General features: G+C 36.8%; 1 protein-coding gene across 5 annotated transcripts in view; it reads right to left on the reverse strand.

The window, feature by feature from the left end:
* Positions 1-17,707, reverse strand: part of DPYD (dihydropyrimidine dehydrogenase) — a 336,532-nt gene that overhangs the window by 172,046 nt on the left and 146,779 nt on the right. For all 5 annotated transcript variants that reach the window (XR_005953933.1, XR_005953934.1, XM_041421778.1 and 2 more), the window contains 3 exons: positions 9,341-9,448; positions 6,110-6,279; positions 4,260-4,470 (listed from right to left, as the gene is read on the reverse strand). Coding sequence is in view for 3 of the 5 variants with exons in the window: in XM_041421778.1 (XP_041277712.1) it covers positions 4,260-4,470; positions 6,110-6,279; positions 9,341-9,448 (489 nt within the window). In the remaining 2 variants the exon portion in view is untranslated. The remainder of the gene's footprint in view (positions 1-4,259; positions 4,471-6,109; positions 6,280-9,340; positions 9,449-17,707) is intronic.

Raw genomic sequence — 17,707 nt, forward strand, 5'->3', positions numbered from 1 at the left:
CAACAATCCTTTCAAGTTTCAGAACTTCTGGTTTCTGTGCCATTTGGAATTCTATATTTGATCAAAAGAAAGATAAAAATCTCTCACTTCGGAGGTCAGAGCTCTGCAAACTTTTTTCCTTTTTTCCCTATCAAACGCTTCTCAAACTGTAGACATAAAAATTAACTATGAATAGGTTAAAACATAAAATTGTAAACAACTTGGGAAAAGTTATCTTTACTGTATGTTGACCTATTCTAGGGGAGCAGTAAACTTGGGGTTTGCTGGTGCAGTTTCCAAGAAAGATGACAGTTGTACTAAGATATATCTGAAAATACATGAAAGCAAAATATCTGAAAGGTGTGACTGATTCCTGGAATGATGAAATAAAGTTTTGCCCTTCAGTCAATGATGCAATTGGTAGCTACTACCAACATTTTCATAAAACATATTTTGGTTCACAAATAACTTACTACTTCTGGGATTTTTTTTACAAAGGTGGTGCTTGGATTTTGCTTGGATATTTTTTAATTTCTCTTTTCTGCTGTTCCAAGAAAATAAAACAGACATTATCATGCTAAGATTCAGTGTTCTGGTTACATGTGAATTCTTCCTCTTTACTGCTGCCTGCTAAACAGAGTGTCAAACTAAACTCAGGTTGTCAGTCCCCTATCCTGGCTTAGTCCTTTGCTCTGCACTGAATTTTGTAGTGCATTTTGAGCGCTAATTTCCATACTTTCTCCATGGTTCTCATTGCAAATTCCAGAAAATTATTCTGAACAAAGGCATTTGTTATAAAATTTTGCATTGTATTCTATAAAGTATTGTTCCCTTTGCTTATCAGAAGGATTAGAAAAGGGTTATTCAAAGTTCAAACTTAAAACCAACGGGACTGGTGTTAAGTAGGATGCAGAGGCTGAACACAGTGTGAGGGAACACACGGAATTGCAAGTGTACCTGTTGGGTAGCTGCAATTAGGAACGGTGACAGAAGATACTTCAGTAATTCACTAAGCACACTGTAAGCCTCAAAAATAACAAACTAAGCAAAAAAACAATAACCAAAGGAAAAGTACAAAATTCCTCTCACAGCTCTTTGTTTTTGAGGGTCAGTTACAATGGCTTGAAGGCTCTGGTAAGCTTTGCAGTCAAAATAAAGCAGCTTGAGCTTGCAAAAAAATTTTTCTTCAAGAAAAAGCAAAAAATTTTTCTTACTCCATCTGCAGTACTTGGATTTGAACAATTTGTTGGGCTGGTTTTTTACTGGTTTTAGTAAAATGGTAACATTCTTGAAACAGTCTAGAACTCCCTGGTTTCATCTACAAGCAACTCCAGGAGCATAAAATGGAACTAGGAGCCAGTTTTTTAAAGTGATGCATTTATATGATTCCCAACAGGAGGATGACTACCCACTAGAACTGCTACTTAAATACACCATCAGCATTTTATTTTAACAAAACAAAAAAGACTAAATACCTATTGTGAACACATGGAATCTCAGTTGCAAATTTAATAGTTACCATGCAAGAATAGGAAACATCTTGTTGAGGATAATAGACCAGAAAAAACTTTCTAACCTATGAGCTATTTCTGCTCAGTCACCCACACACTTATGGCTTCTTACAAAACTTTCCAATGTGAGCATCAAGGCTGCCCTGAACACTTTGTTGAACTGGGGCTAAATCTAATTTTAATCTCTCTGGTTTTGACAGTATTTTCTTTATTCTTTTATCAGTAGAACCAGCTTTTACAGGATATAACCTGCTATCTTAGCCCATACCAATACTGCATTTGCAGTTCCCCAAGGTGCCTTATGAATTAGGTCAATTGATAGAGCTCTTTGTATGAGCAGCAATTAACATGTTTATTCAACCTGCACCTGAGTCACCCAGTCACAGAATAATTGAGACCAGAAGGGCCCTCTGGAGGTTACCTATTCCACTCCCTTCAAAGTTAGATCAAGCTCCAAGTCAAATCAGTTTGCTCATGGCATTGTCCAGTTTTGAGTACCTCAAGTATTTTCATCTCCATCTTTTGATGGGGAATACCTGAATATTTTAATCTCTTGAATACAGAAGTGTACTTAATTTAGGAAAACCAATCAACCACCAAAACAAAAAACGTCAACAAAACACTAAGAAGTGTTTTGGTGGCTTTTTTTTTCTTTTTCATTTATTTTTATTATGTACACTGAAGTGGTCTGGAGTTTTGGTTGTAATCCAGCTCAATGGTGAAGAGCAAATTTGACTCTCATTAAGACAGCTTAAAAAAAAAGAAAATACTTAATACCAACTGAAATGGTATGCCCAAAATAAGCACTTTATGCACTCAAGTCTTAGTTTCTTTTCAATTTCACAACATCCAAAACAAATGACTTGCATTTTTCCTTTTTATTGATTGCTCTTCTAACAGCAGTTTCACCCAAAATACAGCATGAAACTGAAGTGTTTTGCTCACCCCCAAATTAAATGACTATTCTCTCATGATCAGATCACTGCATGACTGTTCCCCTCCCATTTTATGTTCCTATTTAAAAACCTCTCAACAATTAATTTACACTGTGAATGTGCCCTAGGAAATACAAGAATGGCACAGTAAGTTCAGTCTTTTAATTGAGATAATTTTTAACGTAGGAGAAAACAGAATCACTCCTGTATCATGGGGTCTATGAATCACAACAAAACATATTGATTGAACAGGTTAATATTGATTTACCACATGAGATTCTAGAAACCCTTCCAAAAAACCTAAACACAGGGTTTTAAAAGCAAAATTACCAACAAAATTTGCCAAAATTCTCAGTTGATCAATATCACCATCAGAGTAGTTAATGAATCTCTTAAAAAAACTGCTTAAATCTTCTTATTGTGTCCTGGAGGTTAGACTGAACCCTGAAATATGACCCACACAAATGACAGTCTTTCCACAGCAATACAGCTCCAAGAAAAATGCAGTCTGTTCTCTCCTGTGCCCTGTAGAACAGGAGGCAGCAGCAGGCAGCTCTGAGTAATGAGCTGGGAGCTCACTGCAAGAAACTGCCCCAAAGTATTAGTAGCACACACAATATAGGATTGCTTCATGTATTCACTTCACATGTTCCTCAAAATACCAGGCTGATCCCTCTTTTTACTGTAGGAGAGGGTTTAGACTCTTCTCATGGCTGCAGGATGGTTTACCATTCTATACAACTGGATGTAGAGCAGGGAGTGCTGAGTACATCATTGAGGTTTAGAGCCTGCTCACATCACTTAGGATTTACAATTTTACTTGATTGCAAAGATTCACAAAAGTACATTACACTAAGAAATTCTGAATACCAAATTTTCTGGTCTTGTGCAATCTAAGGCATTTGCCAAGTCCTCTGTCAGAGCATTTGTATGGCCCAAAGGACCAGGACAACATCTCATGGGTTAATTGGCTGGCATGACCATGCCCTGGAGAGGCAGGCACATTGCTCACCAAGGCTTTCAGAACCTGCTAACCTAGATGACCGTCTCCAAGCCAAAGACCTTCTCATTGTATCAATGTGTCTTCTGCTGAGTTAGTGTTTTTATTCTCAGTCACATTTGATGTGAGTGCCTGAACTCCTAAAATCTAACCTAGTGTCAGAGAACAGTCTAAGCACTGCTCAGTTCCCATGTTCTTAACTGCATTCACATTCATCTCTCTGCTAAATGGAGACAATTCGTCCAATCTCTGAAATGCCATCAATGTGCCAATTTCTGTATCTTTACAGACTTAAGTAATTGCTGCTTTTTAAAACTAAGCCTTGTAAAGTGCAACTAAGAATATTGTGTAAGATAGAAGTCTCAGTTCTCATGTACGTGCACAAGAAATAAGAAATACCCAGACCAGCTGAACCAGAATAATGAATGTTTCAATGCCTGTTTAATTTGCAAAGTTAAAAAAAAAAAGATATTTCAGAGATCAGATCAGTTCAGCTTAAAGATGTAACATAATGAGTTTCTCTAGAGTTAATTAATGAGATCAGAAGAAATTCCCAAGAGTTTCTTTGAGGTCCCACTTGCACTGAGACGTAAAATATACGCTGAGGAACTGTACTTCAATGCTGAGTTCCAGCTCTATCCAGCAATATGCAGAGAACTGCTTAGTTACCCGACCCCCAAGTCTTTCTCTAAAGGTGTGCCTGAAGGACAAACTCCTGTAAGGGGACCTGCAGCCACAAGCTGAGTAACCTGCAGAAGACCCATTTGACAACACTGTTAAAGGACAGGACATGCAGCTAGAAGAGCAATCTGCATTTGCCTTAGTCAGGGTTACCTTTATCGTCACTCAAAATGGAGCCGAAGGCACTGATCACCACATCGGCTTTCAGACGGACAACCTGATCCTCATCTTCTTTCCAGCTTCCATCGCTGTCTTGCTCAGTTCGAACAAATTCCATAGCAACAATTTGTCCACCTTTAAGAACAACTTTCCGAGGAGAGAGGAAAGGCAGAAATTCACACTTCTCTTCTTTTGCAAGTTCCATCTGTAGAGTAGAAGCAATAAAATATATAACTTTAACATTCTGCATTTCCATGGAAAAAAACCCCAAACAAACCAACCAGAAAACAGTTTTTGCCTCAGGATGTTGCCATGGATTCTACTATAGCAAAAATCAGCCATGTCCAGTATGCAGACAGTCATCTTACTGTCAGCTTCAGAGCCTCTCATGCCATCAAATCAAGCAGTGGCAGTAAGTAAGCTTTAAAGGCAAATATTTCTCCAATATATTTTCTTATTTTTTCATTACTTTGAATACATTTAACTTCTTGTAGGATAAAAGATTTCTCTTACATAAATATCTGTGTTATTTAAGAAGTGACCTAGTATTAACTTAGTCCATGCCCTGATTTGTATTTATTATGATTTTAAGATTTTATTAAATGCTGACTACCATGTACAAGCAACAGTTTTCTGAGTGATAATCCAGACTTGAGGATCTTCTGCTGTGGTAAAACTGCTTAAGTCAATCATCTTCAGAATGTGACTGTCTCTATTTAGACAACTTTTTTGAACATGTACTATCCCACCTGAAATGATTCTATCATGGCCATTACTAAATGAAGCTACTTTTATTTTACTGTTTTCAAGGCCCACTGCATGATTGGATGAATAGCAACTTTTTTGACAACTTTTAGAAATTTATCCAGGCTTCTATGAAAGATTTTGGTTCAGATTTTAGAAAGAATCTGAAGAGCACATAAGTCTGTGCAATGGCTTCAGTAATCTCATTGTGTCTAGAACTCTTGACTGAAGTGCAGCAGAAGTAAATCATGCACCAAGAAACCCTCTAATACTTTATTTGCAGCTCCATTTCCCTTCTGGAAGATCTAAGGTGCCCACATTCTTGAAACAGACAGCCAAACTACCATAAATCTCATTATAAAGATACGTTAGATGGTGCGCTATTCTGAACTATATAAAAAGGTAATGTACCAAATAAATGAAAACAGAAAAAGACCACCAAAATAAGAAAAAAAATCTGAAAAATCCTCCTGTAGTGCATATAAATCGAGGAAGCAGAATAATTTCAAAATGTGCAGATGACCCAATAAATGCCAAAGTACAAAGCCAAACTAAAAACCAAGTGGAATGCTGAAATATATGACAAATAGCATTGCTTCACTGTCATTGGCAGTGATTCAAAGCCAAAATCACTGTAAGTAATTTTTTCACCAGAAAGGAAGGAAAGGTAAGAAAGCAAGAAAGAAAGCCTTTTATAGGTTCACAAGGCAATGTCAGAATCACTGAGATTCCCTAAACAACAGCCAGAAGGTATCATTATAAGATCTAACCACCATCTGAAGAGTTACCTACAACACTCTAATGGCTGTTTGATTCCAACATTGAGAATTTTAGTTCATTTCCTAACTTGCAAGAAATTCTAATCCCTGCTTGCAAATACATCTCTCTGTCTTGTCAGGAAACAGATACAACAGTGGAAAATTATTTAAATACCGAGTACACAAAGTGAGCCTCAGATCTTTAATAAACATTCCTACATTTTAAGAGCATTTTTATAAACAAAATCTTTAGAAGATGTCTGCTAAGTACCTATAGCATGCTTCCAGGCCACATAGAAATACCTAAGATGCCTTCTCAGAAATGCTGCTATTCAATTTTACCTCTTCTGGGACAGCTCTGATATGAGTGAATCCCTTCCTGAAGACCACGAAGACGCGACGGGCTCCGCAGCGCAGAGCAGATGTTGCACAGTCAAAAGCAGTGTCTCCTGCCCCGAGTACAATCACAGTTCCATGGATTGGTGGCAACGGAGAGTTACAGGCACACATCCCTGAAAGATAAAAGGCAAACCCCATTTTCAAGTAGAGAAACCATTTCTGCATGATAGCTCAAAAGGTACTTGCACTCAAAGCAGTGTAAAATTGCATCTTACAGTTTCCAAGCATGGAGTGTCACTATCAAATTATTCTGCTCCACTGAAAGACAGTTTTATTCCCCCTTTTAAGATATGCTCATATACATAATTTCATAGTCAGTACTCTAAGCAGCTGCATCTTTCTATTGAGAGAGAATTCAAATGACAACATGTTTGTAGGATTGTGGGTCATGTCAGATTGAAACTAGAATTGTGAGATCTTTTTATTCAAAAAGTAAGTTCCTCTCTCATCAGATTCATTATCCTCCCAGCTAAAACAAAAAAAGAAAAAACAAACCAAAACAATAACAACAATGAAACAAAACAACAACAAAAACAGATGACCAGTTGTTATCAGTTATAGTTTTGTGTAATAGCATACCAACATCAGTCCCCTCAGATTTCTATAAAGCACTGACACTGTTCTGGTGGTGACATGATTCTCTGAGGCTATTCATCAGCTGAACATGAAGAAAAAGAATATTGTTACAGTAATTCCTAGTTCTTCTACTGGAAGAAAATGTTTAATCTACAGTAGTTTTTTATAAATCATTTGGAAAAAGTTACATGGAGAAAATGATAACATTATGTGTTTATCATCTACAGCTTGTATTTAATGATTCAATTAAAGAAGAAACAGTTAAGTAAAACTGAACTGTGTCTGCTCCCTGGATGAGACTGCACTTTATCACATGTTTGAGTACAACTAACTGTTGGTTAGGCAAATGGTTATAACTTGAAAAATATTGACATAAATAATACAAAGCCATATTCTTACTGAGTGCAGGACAGTTCCAGTCAGGAGACACTAAGCATTTACCTGTTCTACTTTAACTCAAGTATCCTACTATATCAGATTTTCACATGGAATTGTGGAACACAAGTATTATTGAAGTAAACAATCCTTTTCATTTAGACATATAATGAGAGTGAGAAACAGCATCCTAATACATCTATTCTCTCTCCAGTTGAAAAATACTTAATGTATGAAAAATGCTATAATTTCCCCCTGCCCATGTATGTGGTGCCACATTGACTATTTATTTAATAGGATTCTTAGGCTAAAATTATCTCTAAACTTTTCTCATTTATTTTTAGTGAACTTAATACTCCATACAAATTGAGCAGTGGAAAAAGCACAAGTGAAGCAGGGGGCTGACAGCTCAGAGTGCCATTGGACTGTGAGTCTAGATGAGATCAGTCAGAGCAGCCTGCTTTGCTCTTGGTAACACACTCCTGAGGTAAATTCACAGCTATGTATTTGCAAGAGGAAACCCTTTTGGAGGAAAGTGTATTAACAAGTGGCATTCAGAATTAATAAGCAGGCAGAATATGTATTTTACCATGAATAAGTCTATTATGTCTATTATTTAGATAACTGTCACAGTGAAAAAAGGAGGATAGAGGAGGATGTAGTACATGTATATTCTATTTTATAATTCCATGCCTTAAAGAGCAAAAGGTGGCTATAGCTACAGACAGACACTAGGAAAATTAAGTAAAAGAGACCATGTTAATTAACAGACAACACCAAAGAGCTATCTATTACTGTCAATCAGAAAAGGTTAGTTCTTCTAAGTTCATCCTTTTTCCCACTGTAGACCTAATATAAAAAAACCCCATATTATCAAATATGCTAGCTAATCAAGAGGGCTACTTTGCATTATTTTGAAATATGTGGCTCACAGTATAGAGATCCTCATGCAGGCAGGTGACTTACAGTACACAGCTGCTACATATCTCCTTGGAACTCTGCAAAGTATTTTTAGTCACATTGTTTCACGAGAGTTTTGTTTTGCAGAATTTACTTTTCCTTTGTTAATCTACGAACATGTTGCACTGCATATTCTCAACCTGTTTTATTTTTAAACATCTCTGTCTTCAAAAAGAAAACCCAAAAGCTCACCCTTTTCTCCCAAATTGTTTACGATTACTTTGAGCTTAAGAAAATAAACAGAAATAAGCATTTGATGGAAACAGCAAAGAGATGGCACAGATGGGATGCAGAATTTCACTTCTGAAATATTTTGCATCAAATGGGGTAATAAATGTTACTTTTATAAGCAGAATAATCTCCCATAGAATATCTATTTCTCAAAATTGTTTAAGTCTACTAAATAAGTAGGCAATCCTATATGATGCTAAAAAATCAGTTTGTAGATAAAACAAGTTATTTAAGTCAGATGTAAAATACCACATTCTGTCCCAATTAAATAAAACACCAAAACTGTGTTTTTCTTTTTTTGTCTTGGGAATCTAGACCAAGAAGAAATGTGGCATAGAAATCACATATTTGGGGCTTAAGAATTCATATTCAGGGACACTGAAAGCATCTGTACTCCTTAGGGAGCAAATGCAGCTATCTCTGAGCTCAAAGAAAGATGTGAAACCATAAAACAACACTGTATTTGGTGCCTATAAACTGAGCACTTTCTTATTAACTCCTGTCATACTCCTGGTGTCCTGGGTCTTAGATTGTAAATTCATTGGGTAAAGAACTAGTGCTGATTTAAATGTGTCTGTAAAACCTGTAGCACATGACTTGGGATCAAGTAAAAGAATTTATCAACAATCTACAAGTCAGCTGCTTATGTTAGTCAGAAACACCTTTTTTAATATCAGATTTTTTTCAAACCATCTTATATATACTATTTTTATCATGATACTTCATTCAAATGAGAAGCTTATGTCATCTTTTGACTATAATTAAAAATAAGAAATAAAACTTATTAGGGGAAGTTATTTGCCGTAAGTTTAGATTTGTATACATGATTATTCAGTTTTTAATCTCTGAGACTAACTTTCCTGACCATGCTGCTGATGTTGCCATTCACCAAGAGAAAACCCTGTCCCAGACATATTCAGTGGAAGGTACTTTGTGACTGGATGTGCTGCTTTGTAGCCACACCCTTTGATATAATAATATCTGCTAATGACTTATTGAATGTGATTACAACAGGAACACAGTGCCACACACCTGGTTTACTTGCCATTGCTACCAAAGGTAAGAAGTCTTTAGATGTGTAGAATCCTTGATTCATTCTCAGGCCTTGGAATATACTGTCTCTGTTTGGTTCTGGCAAACCTGAAATAGATATTTTTTGGCACATAAGAATTACGCAGGAAATTTTCGCAATCAACATATATTTTGAATTACACACATATTCTTAAAAACATCATCCACACAAGCACTTTCACAAACCCTTAGATGTTTCCAAAATAATATTGCAAATGATCACATTTGTAGTCTGCAGCTTACATAACTGGTGATTGTTTAATAGTACAGGCACTTGAAAATCAGGTTCCTCAACAATGTGTGCACTTGTATAACTCATAACAAAACAAATGCAGGGGAAGGAATTAGAGAGAACACGGTGCAAAAGCAGATAATACAAATGAGGCAGTAACAAACAGCTTAACTGATGAGGGGAGCAGGACAAATGGCAGTGCTGTAGGTCTGAGCTGTGAGTATTTGTATGCCAGCTTTTTTTTTTTTTTTTTTCTATTCTTGATTATTTTCTCAAAACCTTGAAGTCCTGATTGGCTGACATTTATTCCTAGTTATCAAAAACACACATTTAGACAGAATCCATAGGATGCAGACAAAGATTTACTTCACAACTATTAATAGCACCAAATACCTTTCCATTAAAAGAAAGCAGCAAAAAGCATCTTCCAATTACCAAAGAACATCATCTCATTTTGATGTGAATGGTTGGACAGCACCAAAAGCTAGCCCAGCTGACACACCAGTTAAGCAATTTTATTTGTGCAAATTCAATCAGGGTATTTTCAACACCCTCAACTTTCATATTTACATCTAAAACCCCATAATATTATCAAAAGTAAGCTAATTAGTAATTACATACTGAAATGGAGTAAATGTCAACAATTTTTGTAAGAAAACATACTAGCACTGAGGCATCCTCAGAGCAAGCAGGAAGAACAGGAGCATACGAAGCAATCTGGGTCCCCTCCATTCTCAGGCATGGGTGGCAGCAGACTAATATTACTCCTCTTTGAGACACACTGCTCTGGAAAAGCCTAATAACACAATTTTAGCATCTATGATAATGCAGAATTGCACATTGAGGAGCACTTTACCAAACAGGGAAGGCTTGGGATCTTTTTCTATTAATTAAGCAATCAAAAATCTGTCTCATTGCAGCATACGACTAGAACTACCTAATGAGAAAACTTAGTAGTTTTTCATGAGTTACCCATATGAAGGAAGTTTTTTGAACCTGTAGAACTCTGAGTGAAGTTACTATAATACTAGAAAAATAAAATACATTTTTAGATTTATTATTAGAGTGAAGTAAAACAAAATATACCCTCAGTGAATTAAAAATGCTTACCAGCCAAAAAGCAAATTTAAAAATCCTGAAATTTGATCTCTATTTCTAAAGAAAAATCATGACTCAGTTGCTGAACACCCAGCTCTGAAACCAACACTGATCTATAGTTGGATATTGAGAAAAATAAGGTTAAAAAATACTAGCACGTCCTGAACTTCAAGACCTTTGAATGCTGTATTTTCTGGGTAGACTGGAATTTCAGCTAATGAATAATGAATAATGGATGTCTTAAGAGGCTGCCAGAAATCCTTAGTACTATTGAAAGTACAATATGTAAAATGCATTAAAGAAACTATTTTTAAAAGGGCATTGATTTTTCTCTATGTATATATTGCAAAATCATCTATGGCAAGAAGAGCACCACAGAAAAAGCTCTCAGTGACTGCCTGCAGGCAGAGGACAGAGTAATGCAACCATCTCTATTGAGATATCCATAAACCAACTCAGAGGCCTCAGTTTACTCTTGGGAGAAACACTCTTGTCATTAGTGGGATGTGCAGCCTGCATTAAAGATAATTTCCTTTCCACCTAATATGCACCTCCATTCAAAGAGAAACCCTCAAAATATTTTTTCCCACTTATTTTTTGCTGCTTTTATCATCTCCTAATGAAAACTATTTGGTCTCTAACAGCATCAGTATTTTAGCTCCCATAGGCTGAATAAAGAGTATAATAAAGGAAGAGTTGCAATGTTCTTTGTCTAGGTTCATCACTAGTCTTTTCAGATTCATCACTGAAATAAAGGAGTTGGATTAAGAGCACATTGGGTTCAATAATGTTTAGCCTGGCTGATATGACCAAACAACTGCCAAAGAGGTGGTCAATATACGTGGCATTATCTGCTATTTATTCTACTATTTTCATTTTGCTGAAAACTCCTTGAAAAACAGTTTGTGATATTTACATTTTAAGGAAATACAGGGGATTTCTTCTTTTATACTTATAAACACTTAGCACAGATTGAGCTCTTTGCTAAGCACCTGCTGGAAATTGTATTGTGCTGGATTCTGATGCATCTCCTTTTGCTGTTCAGTATTTGCTATTGTAATGACTTCATTGTCATTATTTATTGCATTTACTTTTGTTAAAATAGAGAGATTTAGTACTCCTTCAAGCCACTAGGCAAGCTAAGAAAGAGGCAGACGGAGGCAGACAGAGAAAGAGATCAAGAACTGATAAGATTCACTTTAGAGACACCATTTCATAATAAACATTCACCCCACAGAAGTATGCTTTACAGAGAGATCAAATATTGATAAATAGCCAACAGCCTCTTGGGAGAGAGAATATTTAACGAAAAATAGCTGTAGAGGAAAAATGCAGTTTTGAGCAAATGGTTTCAGAGAAGAAATAAAATTTAAAAAAACCCAGTCACCTATGAAAGACACAATTTAGGTCAAAATAATGAACCAAGAGAAATACTCTTTGAAGATAAATCAGAAAGATTCTTTAGAAAAAGAGAATTCACACACTAGCACAAAATAGCCAAGAGCCACCCAACAAAAAATGCTTAGAAAAATATAAGGTCTTTTCCCTAGCTTTTAGGCTGAAGCCAAATAAGTCAGTTCTCTGTTCTCCAAATCCACTTGCAAGACATCTAATAAGATTTTTTTATTTATTATTCGGTATTTCATGTTCTGAAACAATCTGTCACTATCCCACATCTTCCCTCTTTAAATAATCTGTATCAATATCTAGTGATAACAATTATTTCCTTCCCCTGCGCTAAAGAACAACTCTTTTGAAGGGCAAGCAAGAGGAGGCAGATTAGAAAGGCAGCTCCCCTTGGTGGTGTTTGGATGGGCTCTGCACACCCTTCTACAAGCAGAGGGCTGTGCTGAGCCCCCAATCTTCTGCAGCCACAGCTCTGGGCTTCCTGAAGCCTCAGCTGCTTTGCTTGCTGATGCCAGGGAATCTTCTGAAGCAACTGATATCCAAACCACGCAATGAAGCCTCATGGGCTGTGGAAAACTGCATTTACTAAGAATAGAGAAAGTAGAAACATTGTGAAAATAACAGCTTGCATGACAGATCTAGTTCAGCTTTGCAAAATCTAACCTAGACAGCCCCAATCTGGGTCAGGTGCAGCACAGAAAGCAACTCATCTTGATTCCTGACCCTCTGGTTTGCTGTGCTCTGCCTTCCATCTCCAGATGCTCCAGCTGTCTCTCAGTAGGCCTTCTTTGCTTCTTTCCTTCATTTGAACCCCACAACCCTTCTCCAGTTTGCAATTCCTCAGCACCAAAGTCTCTCCCATGTATGACATGCCATATCCATTCCAAAGTCCTTAACCACTACAACAGTGGCTTTGGAAAACACAGACTTTAACTTCCCCTTTCTATATCCTTTATATATACATATAAATATATATGTGCACATATGTATTGACAAAAACATCATCTGCCTCCTAGTAAGATCTTGTACTTTCTGTTCTCACAACACTAATGCACATCTCAAGACCATTGTTTCCCTTTAAAGAAAATTTAGATACAATTCCCTAGTCCAGTTGAGATATGAATTGCTAAATGATTAGAGTAAATTTATCAGATGTACAAGGCAATGTACCAGGGGATGCATAGACAATGTAAGGGACTGGCTTGCAGAGCAGGGCACCAAGTCCATTCAGCTGCTGCACCAAATAAATCCAGGCATGTCAACACTTCAATCAGCCAAGTCTGCCACTACTCTAACTATGAGCCTGATCTGGAAAGGGAAACTAAAGCAAGAACAGGCTCTGCATATCTATCTCCTGTTTTGATCAAATCCCCTCTCCCCAGCAACAGCTATGCTTCTGAGCCTGAACTTTCTCTTTGGTTTACTTAAATCTGACATGGCTGGGCAAATTTGCAGTTTCAAGTGAACTTCTCAACCAATCTTAGTAAGTGACATACAAAACAAGCTCTCGTCCTTGATAAGGGTCAAATACAGTTTTCACTGGCAGCTGACTAAAAACATATCTCCCGACAAAAAAGCAAAATGGAGCTGAAGGTGAAGGGTAAATATACAGGAGCCTACACGGACAAAACTGACTAGAACATTTTCTTTTTTTTCTTATTTTCCTCACATCAAACACTGAAAAGGTTTTTTGCCTTTAATTTTAATTGTGATAATATTGAATTTTACAGGTGAATGCAATCTGTGAAAATACCAAGAGCGACTTTTAAAAAGTGAAGACACTTACTTTTTGCACATTTTTTATATTGAGTCTTTCAAATTCTTTTTGAAATTACATTGCATAAATTTACCCAAATTCAATAAAAAAGAACACAAAATGTGATTCACTGGCTATGCACATTCCTTTTTCTAACTTTTAAAACAAGGAAGCCAAATATCCAACCCCATTCACAAATTTATGGATTATTTTTAAAATTTTCTCTTGCCTTACACACCTGGAGCTAGTTAGAGGGCAAGGACACCTTTTCACCTTTGTAACATCTCCATGTTTCAGAGTTAAACCAGATTTTTAAAAAAATCACATTTACAAGGAAAACTCTTTCTGTCCTTCACAGCCTCCATTACAGGAAATCCTAGGCATGTGTAGAAAGCCTTTGACAGCCAGATATTAATGAGAATGAGGAGAAAAATCCATGAATCCCATACAAAACTGGAGAGAAGAAACATGGAATTGATTTTCTGCATATCTGCTCTGGAGGCAATGCAAATCTTCTGAAATAACATCTGAGAGGCCGAGCCCAGACAAGCTGAGCCCACCCTGTTACTCAGCAGAAGAAATTTGAGCACAGCCTGCCAAGGAGGCAGCACGGATCCTGCAGCAGCAGTTCTGCACCTCTGGCCAGGAGAAGGCTGTGCCTCTTCATGTGTCCTGGGGAAAGGAGCCATGGAAGGCTGATGGCCAGAGACTGATGTGAATTTTATAGAGGAAATAACATTGTCTGATAATTTTTTTTTTTTGTGAACAAAGTTTTTTTATATTTTTTAAAAATTTTCTTTAAAAGGATACACTAAAGTAGGTACAGAGCTACAGTAATTTCCCTCTGAAGGTAAATTCTAGATCCACCATTTGTCTTCTGAAAGAGTCCTTTTGAATTAACAGAAAAGAACCATTTTGTCCCATGTCCCTGCCTTTTTACACACTGAGTTTTCCAACTTGCTCCTTGTGAGCCCATACAAAGATATTTCAGATGTAGCACATCTGATGACATTTTACACTTGCCCAGAGACTTGCAGCTACAGGTACCATATGGTTACACTGTGACTACAAAGGTACGTGGCACACTGTAAAATCCAAGCACATGAGCACTACTTTAATATTTCTGAATGCTCTGATCTTCTTGAACAAGTCTCCTTTGTGGGCTGGGGAACTGGAGATCAAAACCTATATATTTAAAGCAGTTTTATTTAATGTCACACAATCCATTATATGCATAAACTGGACTATGAGTTTTAAATATGTTATTTTCTTAAATGATACCACTGAAACTGTAAACTTTCATAACTGTCAAATGTATAGTTTTACCTAGACATGACAGAAACTAATTGTACGCTCTACATATTTCTTTCTAAGAAGCCACATTCTCCCACACCCATACTGATGGCATTGCTGTCCATGGGTCAATACTGCACAATTTAGAAATTATCTGTATTGAAATGCATAATCCAAACAGTGTGCCTCAGGGCTGATTCTACTAAATATACCAGTACAACTCATGCTATGACATGCACCATGCATGGAAAGACAACCATTGGTATCTAGAGAGTAACTTTCTTTACATGTTTAAAGGCTTGGTACTGGGCATCTAGACTTTCAGAAAAGTTGCAAATTCTCTGCAAGTCTTTTCTCAAGGTCAGTCCATCAGTGATTAGCACTTCAGTAAATACTTTTGAGGCTCATATTTGTAAAGAATCTTTCTTATTTTGCTGGAATTTTTTTATGGGGACAGCTTTGTTACTTCCTGTTGTGACATTCAATAGAGCACGTTTTCTAGGTGGTTGATTTTTTTTTTTTTTGTTTGATACGTATGTCGATGGAGATAAGTGTTTTAATTACTTTTTTAATGTCTATGCTTTTGTATTTTCTCCCTCCCTCCCTTTATTTCCTGCTGTTGAGATTACTGCCTCATCTCCACAGCAGGTGGCTCCTCCAAATTTGTTTTCTCTGTAAGCCTGGTAGATTAATTTTGTAATATAACTGCTCCTTTTCTGTAGTTTTTATTAATGATTTCTTTTCTTTGGAAAATGTATGCTTGTGAGGTTTTTAGGAGTTACTGCCTAATGTTGGCTAAAGGCCTCATTCATAGAAAATTACAAATAAAAGGCAAAAAAGTAAAAACTACACTAGGGTTAGCCTTCTCTTGCCCTCAAGTTAGCATGAACAGTGTGCACAGCATATGTGAAGACACCCTTCACATCTACCAGCATGAGCCATGCACAACTGCTGCAGTACATTCTAAATTAAACAGCTATATCCATACCATGGCTTTTAAACACATCTGAATAAGCAGCTGAACCTGGAAGCCACAGAGTCTGTAGGTCTCACACCTTGCTTTGTTGCTAAATTAGACACAGAGACAAGTACCTGAACTCTTGCAAATGGTAAAGAAATAAGAGTGAGGGAGTCTGATTATTTAGAGCTAAATTTTTTCTCATAATCCACTTTCTCTTTGAGTACCAATTGTCCAAGCCCAGTTTAGAGGTAGCCAGAATTCACACAAGCTAGACATCAGAAAGTGCAGATGAGAACGACAGGCAGAGTTCAGAATCAATCCATGCCAGTGACGGAAATCAGGATTATGACAACACAGTCAGTGTTGTCTGCCTGAGCATGGAATAGAAACCAGCCTTGTGGTCTGCCCTCACCACATCTAGTGCCCCATGATCAGATCAGGCTGACATCTAATATTGGCCAAAGTGTCCAAAGATGAAGCATAACTCATTGGCTTCATCAGATATAAACTCTACCCCACATTTGATTCTTTTGTAATCAGTCCAGCCTTACTCAAGGCTTTAGTGTACCCTCTATAGCCTACCTCTAGTCTTAACTGCTGTTTTTACTTTTATTATGCTTAATTTATGAAACCTGTGCTTTGAATTTTAATAAGGCAACACTCAAATATGACTAAAATACTGTATTTTAATGAAAAACATCAGTGTTTCAAGATGTTAAAGATCTTATGCAATAATTTTTCAAATCTCAATATCTGGCTATTCATGTATGCACCAAGAAGATTTTGAACTCAACATTTTGAGCCTTATACTCTAAAAGAACTTTTAAAATGCATAGCTCAGTACTGAATCATACAGTATCACTAAGTGGTTTTAAAACATAATTCTTTAAAGAACAGACTAGAAGACATGATACTAGATTGTACAAACATACAGAATTCTAAATTAAGAGGTAATTCTAGCCTATCTTCTGTGTTTGGGAACTGATACTTAATGTTCCCCATATCTGAAGTAATCAAGTTGAGGATTTTAGGAAGTTAGCTGGTAGCCCTGGTGAATGAACTTGCTGAAACGTGAAGATCACTATGAAGCAAACCTTATCACAGAGAAGGATGAATGCCAGACGTCTGCTTACCTTCCCTCTGGTTCTGTTCTGCCTGGTGTTGTTTATTGCAAGACTTAAAGCACTGAAACAGTTTGCTATGAATCTTGATTTGTAGAACATAAGAGTTCTGTAAATTGTAATACAGAGTAACTGAAGAAACATCTGCTGTAAAAAATAAAGTGGAATATTGCTGCAAACCTTTCTTAAGTCATCTTGGCAACATTTATTATACTGGCGACAAATTTGAAAAGGTCACTAGCGAAAATGCATTTAGCAGTCTGAGTCCAATCCATCTCTACCACAAGAATGTATCATTCCACCCAGGAGCAGAGCTTGCTCCAGTCTGCTTACAACAGAACTAAACTGGATTTTAGTCCTGACTGGAATTTGGTCACTTCCCACCACGGACTTGAGCTGTTATTTTTCAGGAGCACTCTGGAACCAGGAAGGCTGAAATTTCAGATGTGACATGCTGATG

Source organism: Onychostruthus taczanowskii, unplaced genomic scaffold (assembly GCF_017590055.1).
Source record: "Onychostruthus taczanowskii isolate IOZ18803 unplaced genomic scaffold, ASM1759005v1 scaffold7, whole genome shotgun sequence".
NCBI lineage: Eukaryota > Metazoa > Chordata > Aves > Passeriformes > Passeridae > Onychostruthus > Onychostruthus taczanowskii.